The 20,308-nt window shown below is 37.7% G+C and overlaps 1 protein-coding gene and 1 long non-coding RNA gene across 2 annotated transcripts in view; one reads left to right on the plus strand and one right to left on the minus strand.

Annotated features, from left to right (window-relative positions):
- LOC133647040 (endoplasmic reticulum-Golgi intermediate compartment protein 2-like) overlaps positions 1–20,308 on the minus strand; it is a 28,272-nt gene that overhangs the window by 652 nt on the left and 7,312 nt on the right. Inside the window, exons 4-12 of the mRNA XM_062043095.1 lie at positions 17,991–18,058; positions 15,668–15,708; positions 15,288–15,389; positions 11,519–11,611; positions 7,786–7,841; positions 7,580–7,678; positions 5,143–5,240; positions 4,884–5,046; positions 2,518–2,597 (exon numbers count right to left, since the gene is read on the minus strand). Of these exons, the coding sequence (XP_061899079.1) occupies positions 2,518–2,597; positions 4,884–5,046; positions 5,143–5,240; positions 7,580–7,678; positions 7,786–7,841; positions 11,519–11,611; positions 15,288–15,389; positions 15,668–15,708; positions 17,991–18,058 (800 nt within the window). The remainder of the gene's footprint in view (positions 1–2,517; positions 2,598–4,883; positions 5,047–5,142; positions 5,241–7,579; positions 7,679–7,785; positions 7,842–11,518; positions 11,612–15,287; positions 15,390–15,667; positions 15,709–17,990; positions 18,059–20,308) is intronic.
- LOC133647048 (uncharacterized) lies at positions 11,549–15,321 on the plus strand. Its single transcript, XR_009825418.1, has 3 exons — positions 11,549–11,638; positions 15,087–15,130; positions 15,226–15,321. It is a non-coding gene; the product is annotated as an uncharacterized LOC133647048 (long non-coding RNA).

Below are 20,308 nucleotides of genomic sequence, written 5' to 3' on the forward strand. Positions count from 1 at the left end.
CCGCCCTGAGATCGGTAGGTTGTGAGTTCAAACCCCGGCCGAGTCATACCAAAGACTATAAAAAAATGGGACCCATTGCCTCCCTGCTTGGCACTCAGCATCAAGGGTTGGAATTGGGGGTTAAATCACCAAAAATGATTCCCGGGCGCGGCACCGCTGCTGCCCACTGCTCCCCTCACCTCCCAGGGGGTGAACAAGGGGATGGGTCAAATGCAGAGGACACATTTCACCACACCTAGTGTGTGTGACAATCATTGGTACTTTAACTTTAACTTTAGTGTTAATTCCACAACTGTATATATCGGTATCGGTTGATATCGGAATCGGTAATTAAGAGTTGGACAATATCGGGATATCAGCAAAAAAGCCATTATCGGACATCTCTAATTGTAAAATATGTGGATGGAGAGGGGTGTTGTCAATATTCAGTGTTTTATCCTTCATAGTTAATATTGTAACATTCTTTATTTTCATGTACATTCTGGGTGTCTCATTCACTAAAAAATTTGTTTTAATTCCATTCCGTTTTTTAAGACGGCCTGTTAATGTTTTTAGCTTTCAATCAGACATTATTGTGAGGTTTTGTATTAGCGTTCCTAAAAATAGATATATCGGCCCCCAGACACATTTTTTTCCTCTTAATTTGGCACCCCGGGTCCAAATAATTGCCCAGGCCTGCACTAGACTGAACATTTTTTAACACTGGATGTTTAAAGACATCAACTGGAAGTTATTCTTTTTAATATTTGCTCTCGCAATTATTTGCACTTAGAATACTTGTTTGTAGTACAAAATATGATTAGAACATTTGAGCGTTATGTTTGTGTTCGATGACAATAGGTGTGCTTATCCTAATCATTCCTGCCACTTCAGTTTACACACTCTGGCATTTTATATACTGCAATAATATCGTAGCGTGGCCTTAAAGGCCTACTGAAAGCCACTACTAGCGACCACGCAGTCTGATAGTTTATATATCAATGATGAAATCTTAACATTGCAACACATGCCAATACGGCCGGGTTAACTTATAAAGTGACATTTTAAATTTCCCGCGAAACTTCCGGTTGAAAACGTCTATGTATGATGACGTATGCGCGTGACGTCAATCGTTGAAACGGAAGTATTCGGACACCATTGTATCCAATACAAAAAGCTCTGTTTTCATCTCAAAATTCCACAGTATTCTGGACATCTGTGTTGGTGAATCTTTTGCAATTTGTTTAATGAACAATGAAGACTGCAAAGAAGAAAGCTGTAGGTGGGATCGGTGTATTAGCGGCTGGCTGCAGCAACACAACCAGGAGGACTTTGACTTGGATAGCAGACGCGCTATCCGACGCTAGCCGCCGACCGCATCGATGATCGGGTGAAGACCTTCGTCGCTCCGTCGATCGCTGGAACGCAGGTGAGCACGGGTGTTGATGAGCAGATGAGGGCTGGCTGGCGTAGGTGGATAGCTAATGTTTTTAGCATAGCTCTGTGAGGTCCCGTAGCTAAGTTAGCTTCAATGGCGTCGTTAGCAACAGCATTTTTAAGCTTCGCCAGGCTGGAAAGCATTAACCGTGTATTTACATGTCCATGGTTTAATAGTATTGTTGATTTTCTGTCTATCCTTCCAGTCAGGGGTTTATTTCTTTTGTTTCTATCTGCAGTTAAGCCCGATGCTATCACGTTAGCTCCGTAGCTAAAGTGCTTCGCCGATGTATTGTCGTGGAGATAAAAGTCACTGTGAATGTCCATTTCGCGTTCTCGACTCTCATTTTCAAGAGGATATAGTATCCGAGGTGGTTTAAAATACAAATCCGTGGTCCACAATAGAAAAAGGATAAAGTGTGGAATCCAATGAGCCAGCTTGTACCTAAGTTACGGTCAGAGCGAAAAAAGATACGTCCTGCACTGCACTCTAGTCCTTCACTCTCACTTTCCTCATCCACAAATCTTTCATCCTTGCTCAAATTAATGGGGTAATCGTTGCTTTCTCTGTCCGAATCGCTCTCGCTGCTGGTGTAAACAATGGGGAAATGTGAGGAGCCTTTCAACCTGCGACGTCACGCTACTTCCGGTACAGGCAAGGCTTTTTTTTTATCAGCGACCAAAAGTTGCGAACTTTATCGTTGATGTTCTCTACTAAATCCTTTCAGCAAAAATATGGCAATATCGCGAAATGATCAAGTATGACACAGAATAGATCTGCTATCCCCGTTTAAATAAAAAAAATTCATTTCAGTAGGCCTTTAATATCGTGGTAATATCAAACCATGATATTTGAAATCATTACATCCCTAGCTGACAACAAACATAACTCATGGGGCATGGTTTATGTGCTTAAAGCAGAAAAGGGGTGGGATATAATTCTTAGAACACTTTGGAAAGTTAGCGCCCTCTAGGGACCAGCTCAAGGTTGCCAACAGCCCTTTTATTGTGTCCGCTTCGGGCGCTCGGTACGCGCCTGTACTGCAGTGAAAAATCTGATGCGGAATGCAACGTCATTAAATTCACAAAGTGGACAAGAACCTTGAGAGGTGTGTAGACCGCCGTTTGGAAGCGACAGCAGACCACGTCCACCAAGAAGCCCACCATGCCGTGCAGCATGCCTGCAACAAAGAAAATACTTTTTACTGTCTGACAGAAGAACTTTTTATGCCAATAATGCTTCTTTTCCCATATCATTGAGGAAGTACTGTACTTTAATATATGTTGAAAAATTAAATGTTAATCGTAGAATGGCAGCTAAAAAATGTGTTGTTTTTTTCAAAACATTTTCATTAGAGATGTCCGATAATATCGGTCTGCCGATATTATCGGCCGATAAATGCGTTAAAATGTAATATCGGAAATTATCGGTATCGTTTTTTTTTATTATCAGTATCGTTTTTTTATTTATTTTTTTTTAAATTAAATCCACATAAAAAACACAAGATACACTTACAATTAGTGCACCAACCCAAAAAACCTCCCTCCCCCATTTACACTCATTCACACAAAAGGGTTGTTTCTTTCTGTTATTAATATTCTGCTTCCTACATTATATATCAATATATATCAATACAGTCTGCAAGGGATACAGTCCGTAAGCACACATGATTGTGCGTGCTGCTGGTCCACTAATAATACTAACCTTTAACAGTTAATTTTACAAATTTTCATTAATTACTAGTTTCTATGTAACTGTTTTTATATTGTTTTACTTTCTTTTTTATTCAAGAAAATTTGTTTAATTTATTTATCTTATTTTATTTGATTCATTTTTTTTAAAAGTACCTTATCTTCACCATACCTGGTTGTCCAAATTAGGCATAATAATGTGTTAATTCCACGACTGTATATATCGGTTGATATCGGTATCGGTTGATATCGATATCGGTAATTAAAGAGTTGGACAATATCGGCATATCGGATATCGGCAAAAAGCCATTATCGGACATCCCTAATTTTCATGATGAATTGTAACATTTTCCACCACCATGTAACCAGTGGTCCACTACACAATTTTGTGTGATACAAAGAGCTTCTAGTATTATATCATTCTTAAGAAACTAAATATGGAAGGCACGAGGGGTGCTCAAAAGAATCCACTCACGTCCAAATCTCGATTTTTATTTATTCCGATTCTAAAGCGATTTATCATTTTTGAGAATCAATTTTTTTTTCAATTTTTTTGTTTTTTTCAGGATTAAAAACATTAAACAACTATTATGATGGGCCTGCTGCAATGCAAGCAGCCCATACTAGTATTGCTCATACCGCTAACTTTATTTTTATACAAACCCCATTTCCATGTGAGTTGGGAAATTGTGTTGGATGTAAATATAAATAGCTAAGTTAGCTTCAATTGTTACGCTTCGCCAAGCTGGAAATTATTAACCGTGTATTTACATGTTCATGGTTTAATAGTATTGTTGATCTCCTGTCTATCCTTCCAGTCAGGGTTTTTTTATTTATTTTGTTTCTATCTGCATTTGAGCCTGATGCTATCACGTTAGCTCCGTAGCTAAGTTAGCTTCAATTGTTAAGCTACGCCAAGCTGGAAATTATTAACCGTGTATTTACATGTTCATGGTTTAATAGTATTGTTGATCTTCTGTCTATCCTTCCAGTCAGGGTTTTTTAAAATTTTGTTTCTATCTGCATTTGAGCCTGATGCTATCACGTTAGCGCTGTAGCTAAAGAGCTTCACCGATGTATTGTCGTGGAGATAAAAGTCACTGTGAATGTCCATTTCGCGTTCTCGACTCTCATTTTCAAGAGGATATAGTATCCGAGGTGGTTTAAAATACAAATCCGTGATCCACAATAGAAAAAGGACAAAGTGTGGAATCCAATGAACCCTTGTACCTAAGTTACGGTCAGAGCGAAAAAAGATACACCCTGCACTACACTCTAGTCCTTCACTCTAACGTTCTTCATCCACGAATCTTTCATCCTCGCTCAAATTAATGGGGTAATCGTCGCTTTCTCGGTCCGAATCGCTCTCGCTCCATTGTAAACAACGGGGAATTGTGAGGAATCCTTCCTCCTGTGACGTCACGCTACTTCCGGTATAGGCAAGGCTTTTTTTTTATCAGCGACCAAAAGTTGCGAACTTTATCGTCGTCGTTCTATACTAAATCCTTTCAGCAAAAATGTGGCAATACCGCAAAATGATCAAGTATGACACATAGAATGGATCTGCTATTCCAGTTTCAAAAAAAAAAATTCATTTCAGTAGGCCTTTAAAGTATGGTAAAAAAAAAAATGGAACTTTTGAATTTAAAACTAATTAACATTTTCTCAAATAAACTTCTGATACATTTTAGGTACTCCAATTAAAAATATTAAATGTGGGACTGTTTGGGTTGTGGAAAGATATACACAGTAAGTGTGTTAGGTTGATGGTGTACCTGTAGTGGAGAAGATACCTCCAACGATGCCACACAGCCTGACTAGAAACTTCCATAGCGGCATGTGCTGCTCGCTGACTTTCACCATCAGAGAGCTAATGTCATACTTCATAAAAATCCCTGAGATGCCGTGGCTGCCTGCAGCGTGGTTTATGGCTCGTTCCTGCAGAGGACAAACATTGTCACGTAATAAAATAAAAAATAAAAAAAACACTTTAAGACTGTTTTGAGGAATAGGTTTTCGAAAATAAAACTCTACCCTCTCCGTGACCGAGTACTGGTGCATGTCCGCCGAGACCTTGTAGGTGTTGAGTTTGGTAGGAACAATGGTGAGGAAGTACTGAAACATGTGGTTAGCTGGCAGAAACAAAGAGAGACAATTCAATTATGGAGCATGCTAACTCGGGGTGTGCCATCACACTTCAGAGTGCTAAGATTCAAGTATTACAAGTCAAACACAAATACAAATCGACGGAGTAGACATTGAAAGGGTAAAATAAAACACATTTTTGGGTGTAATAATAGATGATAAAATGAACTATAAAAATATACACCATAAAGTAGCAAGAAACGCGTCAATAATGAATAAAGCAAAACATGTTCTGGACCAAAAATCACTCCATATTCTCTACTGCTCGCTAGTGTTACCATATCTGAGTTATTGTGTAGAAATATGGGAAATAACTACAAAAGTACACTTAATTCACTAACAGTAAGGGTGTAACGGTACGTGTATTTGTATTGAACCGTTTCGGTACGGGGGTTTCGGTTCAGTTCAGAGGTGTACCGAACATGTTTCCACACGGACACATTAAGTAGCGTAACGCACGTTGTGTAAACCAGTGTTTTTCAACCACTGTGCCGTGGCACACTGTCTGGTGTGCCGTGGGAAATTATGCAACTTCACCTAATTTATCCCAAAAATATTTTTTGCAAATCCAAAATTACAATCTGCCAATAATGTGCCGTTGCTTAGAGTCTGTGCTGTGTAAAACTCGGCAGGGTAACCACGTAATACTCCATGTCAGTAGGTGGCAGCATTGCTTTGTAAAAGTCGGAATGTGTCGGGTGAGACGAGGAGGGTTTGTTGTGACCCCGACATGCAGACCACAGTGGGAGGCAGAGTGCAGGTAAAAAGGGTATGTAATGCATAAACCCAAAATGAACGAAAGGAAAAGGCTATGCAAAACAAAAGTCAAACTGAACTGGCTACAAAGTAAACAGAGACAGAATGCTGGACGACAGCAAAAACTTACGGCATCCACAAAGTACATCCGTACGTTACATGACAATCAACAATGTCCACACAAAGAAGGATAGCAACAACGTAAATAGCCTTGCTTGCTAACACAAAGCAGGTGCGCAGAATAGCGCTCAAAGGAAGACATGAAGCCACTACAGGAAAACACCGGCAATACAGGGAGGCCCACCAAAATAAGCAAGACAAGAACTAAAGCACTACACACAGGAAGACACCAACACACTCAAAATAAGACACGACGACTTGGTGGAGTTACATTTTTTAAAGTTTTCTGCTGGTGGTGTGCCTCCGGATTTTTTTTATGACAAAAAAGTGCCTTGCCTCAAAAAAGGTTGAAAAACACTGGTGTAAACAACGCACAACACACGGCATGCTAGCAGCTAACGGGCTAGGATAGACTGACCATACGTCCTCTTTTCACCGGACATGTCCTCCTTTGCGGAGCTGTCCGGGCGGAGTTTCTTAAATGCCTCAAATGTCCGGCATTTTGAGTTAGGGTTGCGTGTATTTTCAATGTACGTTCAGGGTTAAGAAGGGGTTAAAAACAAAACAAATTGTGAAGGTGTGCAGCAGCGTTGGTGAGGGAGGGGCAGAGACAGAGAGAGTGAGAGAGTTATGATAAGAGTTATGAGAGAGTTATGCTTTTTATCCATAGATTTATCATATTTAATTTTTTATTATCTATAGCAGGGGTGTCAAAAGTGTGCCCCGGAGGCCATTTGCGGCCCACAGCTAATGTTTTAAAGGCCCACGGCACATTCTAAAAAATACTATTAAAATAAACAAAAACATAACAAAAGTGAAATAAAAAAGCTTAAAGGTGAAATGTAATTTAGAAAAAGTTGCAATGTTGACTAATAAAACAAGGCTGTTTTGCTCAAAACATAATATTGAATCGAAATCAATATTATTATGAATTATTGACCTATCCAAGGTTCCCATTACTTCACATCAAATATTCCACTAAGAAAAATATTTTTGGTGGAAGATTATGCAAATTTGGTAAATAAATAACCCAAAAATGTATATTTCGTTGTTTTCTTACTGTACCGAAAATGAACCGAACCGTGACCTCTAAACCGAGGTACGTACCGAACCGAAACGTTTGTGTACCGTTACACCCCTACCAAGACGTGCAATCCTCTGCGCACAGTCTAGGTAGATCAGCTTTGCTTGTGCAATCAAGTTTGTATCTACTTGAACTAAAATCTTCAGGTTTTTTGCCCAACTCTGCAGGTTTAATATTGTAGCGTCATGTGTAGTGTTGACTGTTGAGTTGAGTTTTCTTTGGCTTTTTTGTTTTAACAAATGTCTGGGTGTTTTGTCTTTCTGCTACCATAGAAAATAACTGACTTTTGAGCATTTGCTCCTCGATAAGATGTAACACGGAATCGATGTATCGGCCCACCCCCACTGCTAACGGAACATGTCCTACATTCTGTGGTGACTTTCTCTGTGCCGTCGAGGGGGCTGATGATGCCAGGGATGTCCTCTCCGAAAGACAGGTGGTCGATGCGGTGGGAGAAGTTAAAACCTATTTTAAAAAAATGAAAATAAAAACACAAATAAAGTCAAGCCAGAGTGACTTTGGCAAGAAACCAAACAAATGATTGGCAAAGGAGGAAGGAGGCACACGCTCACTGTCATGGCTGACGAGAGCTGCCAGGTGGGCGTGGCCTCGTGGATGTGGGATGGACCTGTGCAGAAAAAAATATGGTGATAGTCGAGCATAATAATGCAAAAACTGACTTTTTAATGACGTTACAACAGAAAAGTGTGTTTATACTAGAGATGTCGATAAATGCTTTAAAATGTAATATCGCAAATTATCGGTATCGGTTTCAAAAAGTAAAATGTATGACTTTTTGAAAAACGCCGCTGTGTACACGGACGTAGGGAGAAGTACAGAGCGCCAATAAACCTTAAAGGCACTGCCTTTGCGTGCCGGCCCAATCACATAATACCTACGGCTTTTCACACACACAGGTGAATGCAAGGCATACTTGGTCAACAGCCATACAGGTCACACTGAGGGTGGCCGTATCAGTGTTTCCCACACATTCATTTATTTGTGGCGGCCTGCCACGAAAGAATTATGTCCGCCACAAATAAAAAGAAAAAATAAATTATTATTATTATTATTTATTTTTTTGTCCTTTCCAGCTTCTCAGGCAAATCATATAGTTGATGTAGATGCCCATATAGGCTGTTCAGATTTACTTTACAAAAGAGAAGTGTAGGATACTTCTCTTGTTGCCTTATTTGTATTTGACCACTACTGTTTTTTGTTTATTTGTTACTGACTGTGACAGGACACCTCTGCCTCTGTTTCACTTTATGTTGCTGGTAAATAATATGGTTGTAGTAGTAGGCTAAAGTTAAATTATTTAGCATGCACTAATTAAAGGGGCAGAGCTTTAAGAGACATTTTAGCTTTTATATTTTATAAGATATATTTTTTGTAAGAACCACAATTAAATATATTTCAGTGAATAACTTATTGTTCAAATTTGTATATAAATATGTACATAAAGTGTTGTAATTATATTGTAAAATGGATGGATGGATGGACGTTTAAAACAAAACTGTTATTATTAATTAGTAAGCATACATTTTTTGAGCCTTTTTAGAGAAAATCATATCATTGTAGTAAATTATGCAAATTACTCGATGATATCATAGTGACCACGCCCCCACCGCCACAGGTATCTTGGCAGTTTATGGGAAACACTGCGTATAAACAACTTTAACACTGTTACAAATAAGCGCCACACTGTGAACCCACACCAAACAAGAATGACAAACACATTTTGGGAGAACATCCGCACCGTAACACAACATAAACACAACAGAACAAATACCCAGAATCCCTTGCAGCACTAACTCTTCCGGGACGCTACAATATACACCCCCCGCCACACTTGGCATCCATTAATTTTTAACGGTAATGAAAGGTTCCCACTTTCCCACTCGTAAACATAGGGACACAGGAAGTGATTATGTCGCCGTTATAAATAGTTTGTCTGCGTTAGCGCTTATAACAACAATATCACTAAAACTTGTTAATATTCAAGTCACCAAATGTAAATGGAATATTGTTAGTGCTTTTTGAATGGTTATTTATCTGATTTTATGGGCAAAATAGTGGAGCTCCCATTGTGTGAATGCTCCAAAACATTCACATATATGGTTTTCTACACCAAAATTCATCTATTTATTAAACTTCTTCAACTTCTTCTTCTCCAGATTTTGGCGCGCTCTATCTTCCATATTTTTCAACCGATTCAAGCCGTTCCAACTTCAAACTGTTCAGCCTATTCGGGAATCACAGGCTTTCCCTTGACAAATTCCAAAATTTCCCAGATTTAACCAGAATTCCAGGTTTTCCGGGACATTTTTCCCATTCAAAATGAATAGGCCATTTTTCAAACTTCCACCATTTCCACATTTTTCAACCGATTCAAACCATTCCAACTTCAACACATTCCACCATCCTGGAAATTTAAACTACCTTTTTTTCCAAGTTAAAAAAAAAATCCAGGATTTTCCAGAATTCCTGGTTTTTCAAAGCTCTATTTCCACCCTTTTTTCTGGCGACTACTTCTCCCACATTTTTCAACGCATTTTAACCGTTCCACCGTCAAAACATTTCTCTTAATCAGGACAAAAAACAAAGTTGTTTTTTTTAAATGGAAAAATTCCTGATTTTCCCGAAATTCCGTAAAACCATTTCTCAATTCAACATGTTACTACTTCAACATTTCTCGACCGATTTAAAAAATTCCAACACCAACCATTTCAACTCCTTCAGGCCATTCCATTTTTTTTTACCATTTTCAAAAAAATTCCCGCTTTTCCCGAAATTCCCACATTTTTGGGAAATTCCCATCAAAATCAATGGGACATTCTTCAAAGTTCCACAACTCCCACATTTTTCATCTGGTTCTAAGTGTTCCAACTTCAAAATATTCAGTCTGTTTGCCTCATCTAGTTTAATATTTACAATGCATTTTTAAAAAAATCCATCCACCGTCGTGTCTTTCATAATGATTGTGAACGATAGGCAAAAAAAAAAGAAAAAAAGTGCAGTTTCACTTTAACACCCCTTGTTGTAAAATGACAACGTTACCTTTAACCATCCTAAAAAACAATCTTTTATATATTTTTTTACCACATTTACATGGTCATTGGGTCCTATTGTTCAGTCTCACAAGGCTATTGGATCGTACATTTGTTTATAAGTCACGCCTTCTGGCAATGAACTCACACAACCTCTCAAGGTTTTCTTCGAACAACATCTATTTGTTTCATTGGACTGGATTCATCAGATTCAAGTATTTAAAATACCTTTAAATATATTTTTTGGTTGTTATTACAATGTCTAGACTAGAGCATGTACATATGTAGTTATTGTGAAACAGATGCATCAAATTTCATTTAGAGCTTGTTATATAATTGTTGCAATTATAAAAGAGGGGGGAAAAGCGTTTTTTAAGGGTTTTATCTTGTTTCATATTTTTTATATTTGTAATAAATGACTTCATAAAAATATAACTAATTTGTGATTATTATTAATGGTATATACCGTTATGGGGCTAAGTAAGCAATCAACCCTGCAAATGAACCCTTAGTTGTTCAGACAATATGAGTACAAATACAGAAATTCTGCTCCCATCAAAGCCCAATGTTGCAATATTACAACATTTCTCTAAAAACATACATTAATTTTTTATTTTTTTTTAACTTTCTGCATCAAATGCCTCCTACAACAACATCTGAAAGGTCAAATATTTTTTTTTTTTTTTTAGGTTTTTCTATATTTGGGTCTTACAGGGTTACGATGACCAGTTAACTGTAATACCCTCTAATTACATCAGAGATACATTTCATCTTACGGCGCACATCCAACTCAGTAAACAACACACCCACGAGAAGCCTCCTCTGTCTGTCACTCAGTGGAGAGTAGAGAGGAAAAACCTCACACTTGCGGGCAAATATGTCACTAGTTTTATCTCTCGGCGCCAAGTCCTTGAATGGGTTGTAAATGGTTGATCAATTTGGCACCAGAGTTCATTGGAAACACTGACTTGCAAAACCGCTCTAAGCAGAAATACACATTTTATTGGCTTTTACACCACGCCGACTAGAAGCGGAGAGACGCTGTGCCTTAATGTTGCCCAGAAAATGAGGCGACAACAAACTCACATGTGGAGAGCTTTTAATCACATTCGCTCACAAGGTAGGGGAGGATTAGTCATTTTCAGGATATCTGAAACATTTTCCCCCATTTTCATTATGTGGTAAACCCAAGAACAATTTTCCAGGTTCTCCAGGACCACAAATCAATATATGGACTATAAAAGTGTGAACATACTTGCCAACTGTGATGTGGAAGTTTCCGGCCACCTTGTTGACGTACAGATGTCCGTGAATCCTGCAGGCGGTCAAAGATATGCTGCTGTCCATGCTGAAAAAAAACGCATTAGTTCAAAAGGTGAGTGTGGGTCAGTGCCTTTCCACATCCAGCAGATGGTGCTGTTTGATCTCATTTCAGTGACTCAACTGTGACATGTCTGGCAATATTTATAATGCGGTTTACAGTTATTTCCTCAGAAAACTCTACTGGTTGCAGCCAGCAGGCATGTGATTTGAACTTAATGAAAAAGACTGAAAATAAGCCAAGGGTCTGGGGGGCCGCAGGTCCAGGGTGGGACCCTGGTGAGGGGACATGGGGGTACAAACAGTACAAACAATGTTTATTCTACTAGCTAACTTCCTTGATCTAAATAGCCATTTGTGATTTATAGCATGAAACAACACATATCGTGTTGTTTATGTTTCAAAATGATTCAACTATTTAATGTCAAAATATATATATGTTTCAGTCACTATGTTATTTAGTCACTACAGTAATTACATCTTGTGTTCACATCCACAGGAACCACATGGGTTAGCCTACTCTATACAATATTTACAACCTTACTAGTGTTGACTTCACAGCCAAAGATGGTTCATCTACTTATTGACATTATTTACACATTACTTGGTCTGTTTCAGTCACTATGTTATTTAGTCACTACAGTCATTACAACTTGTGTTCACCTCCACAGGAACCACATGGGTTAGCCTACTCTATACAGTATTTACAACCTTACTAGTGTTCACTTCACAGCCACAGATGGTTCTTCTAATTATTGACATTATTTACACATGACTTTGTCTGTTTCAGTCACTGTTATTTAGTCACTACAGTAATTACAACTTGTGTTGACATCCACAGGAACCACATGGGTTAGTCTACTCGATACAGTATTTACAACCTTACTAGTGTTCACTTCACAGCCACAGATGGTTCATCTACTTATTGACATTATTTACACATTACTTGGTCTGTTTCAGTCACTATGTTATTTAGTCACTACAGTAATTACAACTTGTGTTCACATTCACAGGAACTACATGGGTTAGCCTATTCGATACAGTATTTACAACCTTACTAGTGTTCACTTCACAGCCACAGATGGTTCATCTAGTTATTGACATTATTTACACATTGTTTTGTCTGTTTCAGCCACTATGTTATTTAGTCACTACAGTAATTACAACTTGTGTTCACATCCACAGGAACCACATGGGTTAGCCTACTCTATACAGTATTTACAACCTTACTAGTGTTCACTTCACAGCCACAGATGGTTCTTCTAATTATTGACATTATTTACACATTACTTTGTCTGTTTCAGTCACTGTTATTTAGTCACTACAGTAATTACAACTTGTGTTCACATCCACAGGAACCACATGGGTTAGCCTACTCGATACAGTATTTACAACCTTACTAGTGTTCACTTCACAGCCACAGATGGTTCATCTAGTTATTGACATTATTTACACATTACTTTGGCTATTTCGGCTTTGATGGCTCTGACATGAGTAGGGATGTCCGATAATGGCTTTTTGCCGATATCCGATATGCCGATATTGTCGAACTCTTTAATTACCGATACCGATATCAACCGATACCGAAATCAACCGATATATACAGTCGTGGAATTAACACATTATTATGCCTAATTTGGACAACCAGGTATGGTGAAGATAAGGTACTTTTAAAAAAAATGAATCAAATAAAATAAGATAAATAAATTAAAAACATTTTCTTGAATAAAAAAGAAAGTAAAACAATATAAAAACAGTTATATAGAAACTAGTAATTAATGAAAATTTGTAAAATTAACTGTTAAAGGTTAGTATTATTAGTGGACGAGCAGCACGCACAATCATGTGTGCTTACGGACTGTATCCCTTGCAGACTGTATTGATATATATTGATATATAATGTAGGAAGCAGAATATTAATAACAGAAAGAAACAACCCTTTTGTGTGAATGAGTGTAAATGGGGGAGGGAGGTTTTTTGGGTTGGTGCACTAATTGTAAGTGTATCTTGTGTTTTTTATGTGGATTTAATAAAAAAAAACACAAAAAAAACGATACTGATAAAAAAAAACGATACCGATAATTTCCGATATTACATTTTAACGCATTTACCGGCCGACCGATATTATCGGACATCTCTAGACATGAGCCTTCCTGGCAAATTTCTGAGCAGCTTGCATTTTCCTTTTTGTTTCTGCTTTAGTGGATTCTGCCTTGGATTTTATAGCCATTTTCTGGCTCTTCGACTCCCTCTCCACTTCCAACTGCTCCAAACGCAAAAATCATAAAGAGTACAAACAAATGTTTATTCTATTAACTAACATCCTTTATCTGAATAGCCATTTGTGATGTATAGCATGAAATAACAAATATCTTGCAGTCACGTTGTTTATGTTTCAAAATGATTCAACTATTCAATATCAAAATAGTAGAAATAATGAATAAAATGTCAGCTACTGTCTTGTTGTAAAACACAGATGAAAATGAAATGTAGCATTCAGACCGGCTATACTGTAGCAAACATGTCTGCCACAATCAGGTGTGTTCTTAAATGTGTATTCCACCTCTTCCACGTGGGCTTACATGGTAAACAACTCAAATGTCGGCAATTGTTTTATCCAGACGCATACATTTGTCAAAATGTGTCCAAGTAGACACATGCTGGGTTTCCTGGACGTGGTCTACATCGCTAAAAGAAACATCTAAGGAAGAGAATCCCTCTGCCATCTTCCACTAGTTTTTAAAAATAAATAAATCGCCCGCTTGAATATTATATTCCCTCTTCTCCGACTCTCTCGTCGTCATTTGGGATGTCTGTTGTGATTTCACTTCCTGGTTCCAGGACCCGCCCTATCTTGCCTCTGATTGGCCTGTCCCTAATGTTTTGCCCTAATCTTAACCAATGGTGACTCATAATAAACAACCAACCAATCATGGATGTTCTTATACGTAAACCAACCAATCATCATTGATGTTTCCCGTGTAGTTTGTCCCCTGAGCCGTGGAGTTGCTTCACTACGTCGCTTCCATATTTAAGTTCATCATTTTTAATGGAAAACCGTATTTTTTACCACTACTACTAACTGTTAAAATCATTTTTTCTAAATTATCACAAAAGCTTTGTATTACATTGACTTCCTGGCAGGGGGACGTTAGCGGTCTTTGGGGCCGACCAGGAGGAAGGCTCGTAAAACTCCACTGTGACTTCAAAGCGGACAGATGGCAGGATCTGCCCAATTTCCAGACGAACTATTTTATGGAACTCTTTTTAAACTATTCTACGACATCTTCTTTTGAACTGTTCGGTAAGCAAAGGCAACGCTGTTTACGACCCACTTCCCTCTGGAAGCAGCTGTGGTCAGGTGGGGAAGGAGGAGTGCAATCTCTTGGCAGAGCGTGGGTGACACTGTAAGAGGTTACAGGTCGACACGTTTTCTCCTCAATATTGAGTCCAAATTGAATTCTGCCTCTGTTTGATTCTTTGCCTCTTGTCTTGTTTAACAGATGTCATCCGTGTTTGAACCTGACACTAACAACCGTAGTTATTGGTAGGTATGACAAGGAGACGATCAAGATTTTAACACACATTATAGGTCGAAAAAAACAAAAAAATACGGAAAATATATTTTTTTTATTTTTACAGAGATAAAAAAAGACGGATTTTCGACCACACGCCTGCATTATAAAATACAAGAAGATTAGCACCTGCCAGACTGAGCAGCTGGAGCTCCTTTTACCGCACTCTTGAAGATCAAATCCTGCAGGGAGTGCTCCACCCTTAACCGTTCCTGGATGTGAAGAAGAGTCCTGCAAAAGTTTTTCAAAAAGAAATAAACAAACATACAGAGAGACAATTCTACCCGTGTTTAACATACTTTGCTGATTCCTTTATGATCGTGGTTCACATTGCTTGTATAGTGCTCCACTAAACTGTGATATGCCCAAATGAATAGCAGATATTCTGAAGACAACATTGTAAATATGTGACTTTTTCACTCATTTCCTTTTATCTCCAATGAAAGTGTGTGAAATAGTTTGTTTCCTCAGAATGTAGGACGCTGAAAGACGTCATCAGGTCTACTTACATGTGCCATAGTCTTTGCTGTGGCGACAATTCGAAATTGACCTAAAAAGGTAGAGAGAAAAAAAAACAGTTCATTAAAGAAAACAAGTAAACAATACACAACAACGGACATTTTAATTATTCTTAAGTTCTTTTATCTTTCGTAAACGCAATTTTTCAGCTGTTTGGACACATTTGCTTAAGAAAGGTGTCAGAATAATTGTATCTAAGTTATCACAAAACTTTGTGTTGAAATGAGTTCCCGGCGAGAAGACAAAAGCTGTCTTTGAACCTACCAAGCAGAAGGCTTGTAAAACTCCACACTGTGTAGGATGGGAAGCAACATGAAGGTGTTCTGTTTCTTTCTTGTATTGTAATCAACAGAAAGATATTGTCTTGACCCAAGAACTACAAAAGCGGAGAGGAAGCAGGACCAGACTCCCCTCCAGACGACCTTTTCTTTTGAACTGTTGTAATCAAAGGCGATGGCTGTTTATGACCCCCGTCCCTTAGAAACAACTGTTGCCATGTAATCAGGGAAAGTCCAAATAAAAGAGGAGGCGTACAATTTTTCCCCAGAGCGTGGTGGAACTGTACAACGAGTACAGTCCAGACGTTACTGGCGTTCCTGGGGGTGCAGATAACTGACAATATAACCTGGTCCCTACACACCGGAGCTCTTGTAAAAAGAGCTCAGCAGCGCATGCACTTTTTGCGTCGGATGAAAAGAGCACAGCTCCCTCCCCCCATTCTCACCACATTCTACAGAGGCACTATAGAGAGCCTACTGACCAACAGCATCTCTGTCTGGACTGGAGCCTGCAATGCCTCAGACTGGAAGTCTCTCCAGAGAGTGGTGAGGACGGCGGAAAAGATCATCAGGACTCCTCTTCCTCCTATCCAGGAGATGGCAAAAAGCCGCTGCCTGACCAGGGCTCAGAAAATCTGCAAAGACTCCTCCCACCCCCACCCAGGACTGTTTTCACTGCTGGACTCTAGAAAGAGGTTCCGCAGCCTCCGAAGCAGAACCTCCAGGTTCTGTAACAGCTTCTTCCCTCAGGCCGTAAGACTCTTGAACGCATCATAATTAAATTATCCCCTCAATTCCCCCCAAAATGGATTAACTCACTGGAATAAAAAAGACAATATAACATATATCCATAAACGTGGACGCATGTGGAAAAAGTGCAATATATTTATCTGTACAGTAATCTATTTATTTATTTATATATATTTATTTATTTTATATATATATATATTATTTATATATATATTTATTTACTTATATATGCCCCTTATTGCTTTTTTATCCTGCACTACCATGAGCTTATGTAACGAAATTTCGTTCTTATCTGTGCTGTAAAGTTCACATTTGAATGACAATAAAAAGGAAGTCCAAGTCTAAGTCTTACTCCTCAATTAAGCCAAATTTAATTATGTCTGTTTAATTCTTTGCTTCTTGTCTTGTTTAATAGATGTCATCAGTGTTTGAACCTGACAAAAGGGTCCACGAACGTGTGGTGTTGTAGAAGTATATTGTACTCACTGTTGGCGTTAACGCACTTTTTGTGCCTTTTTACGCATTGAAATCAAAAAGGAGGCGCATGTATGGAAGTCTGTGCGTCCCCGGGATGCAGATTTTTTGGTAATTTTTTTTTTTTACCGACCCTGCCTTCTCTGGGTCAAAACTCCGGTTTGCTTGTTTTTTTTATCGATTATTACAGTCAACTTTGACATCCACAGGGAATCACAAGAAAGACACGAAAAGACGCTTGTTTGCGGCACTTTATTTTTTAACCTGCGAAAGCATTGTGATTAATTCTTCATCTAAACGGGAAGATGTAAACATCCCATCAGTCGGCATCCAGGTGAGAACAGACTTTGTAGAGTAAGTGATTGTTTTATTATGTTTGTATATTGGGTTTTTTTTATTTAGCACTTAGCAATACTTCTACCTGTGTTGTTTTTGAAGGATAAAGCGTACGTTGTGATGCGCCCGTAAAATTAATATGCCATTTGTTTAAAATGAGCAGAACACGTAATAATTAGGTTATTATGAATGTGCCTGTTACTACATTACATATATACTTACAGCGTGTATATAAAAGGTTTTGAGAGCGCTTTATAAGCGCAATAGAGACTCCCATCTGCTCCATTGTTAGCGGAATTTTGCTAGTGTTTATTTACGAGTTAGAATGCATAAAAAAAGAAAAACGTGTGTGCTCGTGTTACATATGGATTGTGAACAATAGACAAAATTCCCCCCAAAAAGTGCAGTTCCCCTTTAAATTCAAGATTTTTTTTTTTAAATGTTGAGGACCAATAGGAACATTTAAACCACTCACTGGTTCATATGTAAGGCCATCAGAAGCAACCATGGTCTCAGCCAGGTCCAGAACATCTGCACCTATATCTGCAGAATCAAAAACACACGTCAACATAAAGTACACGCTTAAACATTTGACACACTCGTAGATTTCAGAAATGTATAATTATTGTACATTTTGAAGTATTATTTGACATGTTTGTCATTTGTGGAAGTGCACTGCGTCGTCATACCGGCAGAGGTTTCTAATAATCTCATTAGAACGGGGGTCAGCAACCCGCGGCTCTTTAGTGCCGCCCTAGTGGCTCCCTGGAGCATATTAAAAAAGGATTGAAAATGGAAAAAGATGGGAGGGAAAGATTTTTTTTGTTTGAGGACAAACATGACACAAACCTTCCTAATTGTCAGAAAGCTCACCGTTTAATATGTTTGTGTGTATGCTTCACTGATGACACTATTTGGTGAACATTGTTTTCTCCTACTAATTTCGGCGGTTCTTGAACTCACCATAGTGTGGACTGTGATGCAACGGTTTGTTTACGTGAAAAATCTTCCACTCCCTTGTCTCATTTTGGCCACCAAACCTTTTAAACTGTGCGTGAATGCACAAAGGTGAGCTTTGTTGATGTTATTGACTTGTTGGGAGTGCTAATCAGGCATATTTGGTCAGTGCATGACTGCAAGCTAATCCATGCTAAAATGCAATTTAGTCTAGCTGTATGTACATATTGCATCATTAGGCCTCACTTGTAGGTATATTTGAGCTCATTTAATATCCTTTACTTTTATCCTCTTTGTATATAATATATATTTGCATGTCTCATGACACATTATCAGTATGTAATATTGGCTGCTTTTCAGATAGTGGTTTGTGTGCCATGTTGTTCCGGACCGCAGCAAACATTACCTAGCTTGCCAAAGATTGTAATAAATCTATTTTTAGAAGACAGCATGCCATTTCCTTTAACTTGGACACACACATCTATACCTCTGGCCATTAAAAGCCAGTCATTTCCAGGAGTTATCTCACCTTCTGAGTAGCTTCTGATTTACTAATGGATTCTAATGTTGTAAAAATGTGTAGGATAAATATTACATTTCAACATTTCTGTCAACAAAGATTTGCTTCAGCCTGCGACACATAGTCATTTTGATAGTAGGCTAATATAGCTAATATACACATGTGTTGTCTTCATTACAACACTTACATAAGACTTTTAAAGTCATTTTGATAGTAGACTATTATAGCTAATATAGACACTTACATCATGTGTTGCCTTCATTATAACACTTATATAAGACTTTTAAAATAATTTTGATAGTAGGCTATCATAGCTAATATAGACACTTACATCATGTGTTGTCTTCATTATAACACTTATATAAGACTTTTAAAGTAATTTTGATAGTAGGCTAATATAGCTAATACAGACACTTACATCATGTGTTGCCTTCATTATAACACTTATATAAGACTTTTAAAGTAATTTTGATAGTAGGCTAATATAGCTAATATAGACACTTACATCATGTGTTGCCTTCATTATAACACTTATATAAGACTTTTAAAGTAATGTTGATAGTAGGCTAATATAGCTAATATAGACACTTACATCATGTGTTGCCTTCATTATAACACTTATATAAGACTTGTAAAGTCATTTTGATAGTAGGCTATTATAGCTAATATAGGCACTTACATCATGTGTTGTCTTCATTATAACACTTATATAAGACTTGTAAAGTCATTTTGATAGTAGGCTATTATAGCTAATATAGACGCTTACATCATGTGTTGTCTTCATTATAACACTTATATAAGACTTGTAAAGTCATTTTGATAGTAGGCTATTATAGCTAATATAGACATGTGTTGTCTTCGTTATAACACTTATATAAGACTTTTAAAGTCATTTTGATAGTAGGCTAATATAGCTAATATAGACACTTACATAATGTGTTGTCTTCATTACAACACTTATATAAGACTTTTAAAGTCATTTTGATAGTAGGCTATTATAGCTAATAGACACTTACATTATGTGTTGTCTTCATTATAACACTTATATAAGACTAGTAAAGTCATTTTGATAGTTGGCTATTATAGCTAATATAGACACTTACATCATGTGTTGCCTTCATTGTAACACTTATATAAGACTTGTAAAGTCATTTTGATAGTAGGCTATTATAGCTAATATAGACACGTGTTGTCTTCATTATAACACTTAAACAATACTTTTAAAGTCATTTTGATAGTAGGCTACTATAACTCATATAGACACTTACATCATGCGTTGTCTTCATTATAACACTTATATAAGACTTTTTTAAATT

Source organism: Entelurus aequoreus, linkage group LG03, assembly GCF_033978785.1.
Source record: "Entelurus aequoreus isolate RoL-2023_Sb linkage group LG03, RoL_Eaeq_v1.1, whole genome shotgun sequence".
Taxonomy (NCBI): domain Eukaryota; kingdom Metazoa; phylum Chordata; class Actinopteri; order Syngnathiformes; family Syngnathidae; genus Entelurus; species Entelurus aequoreus.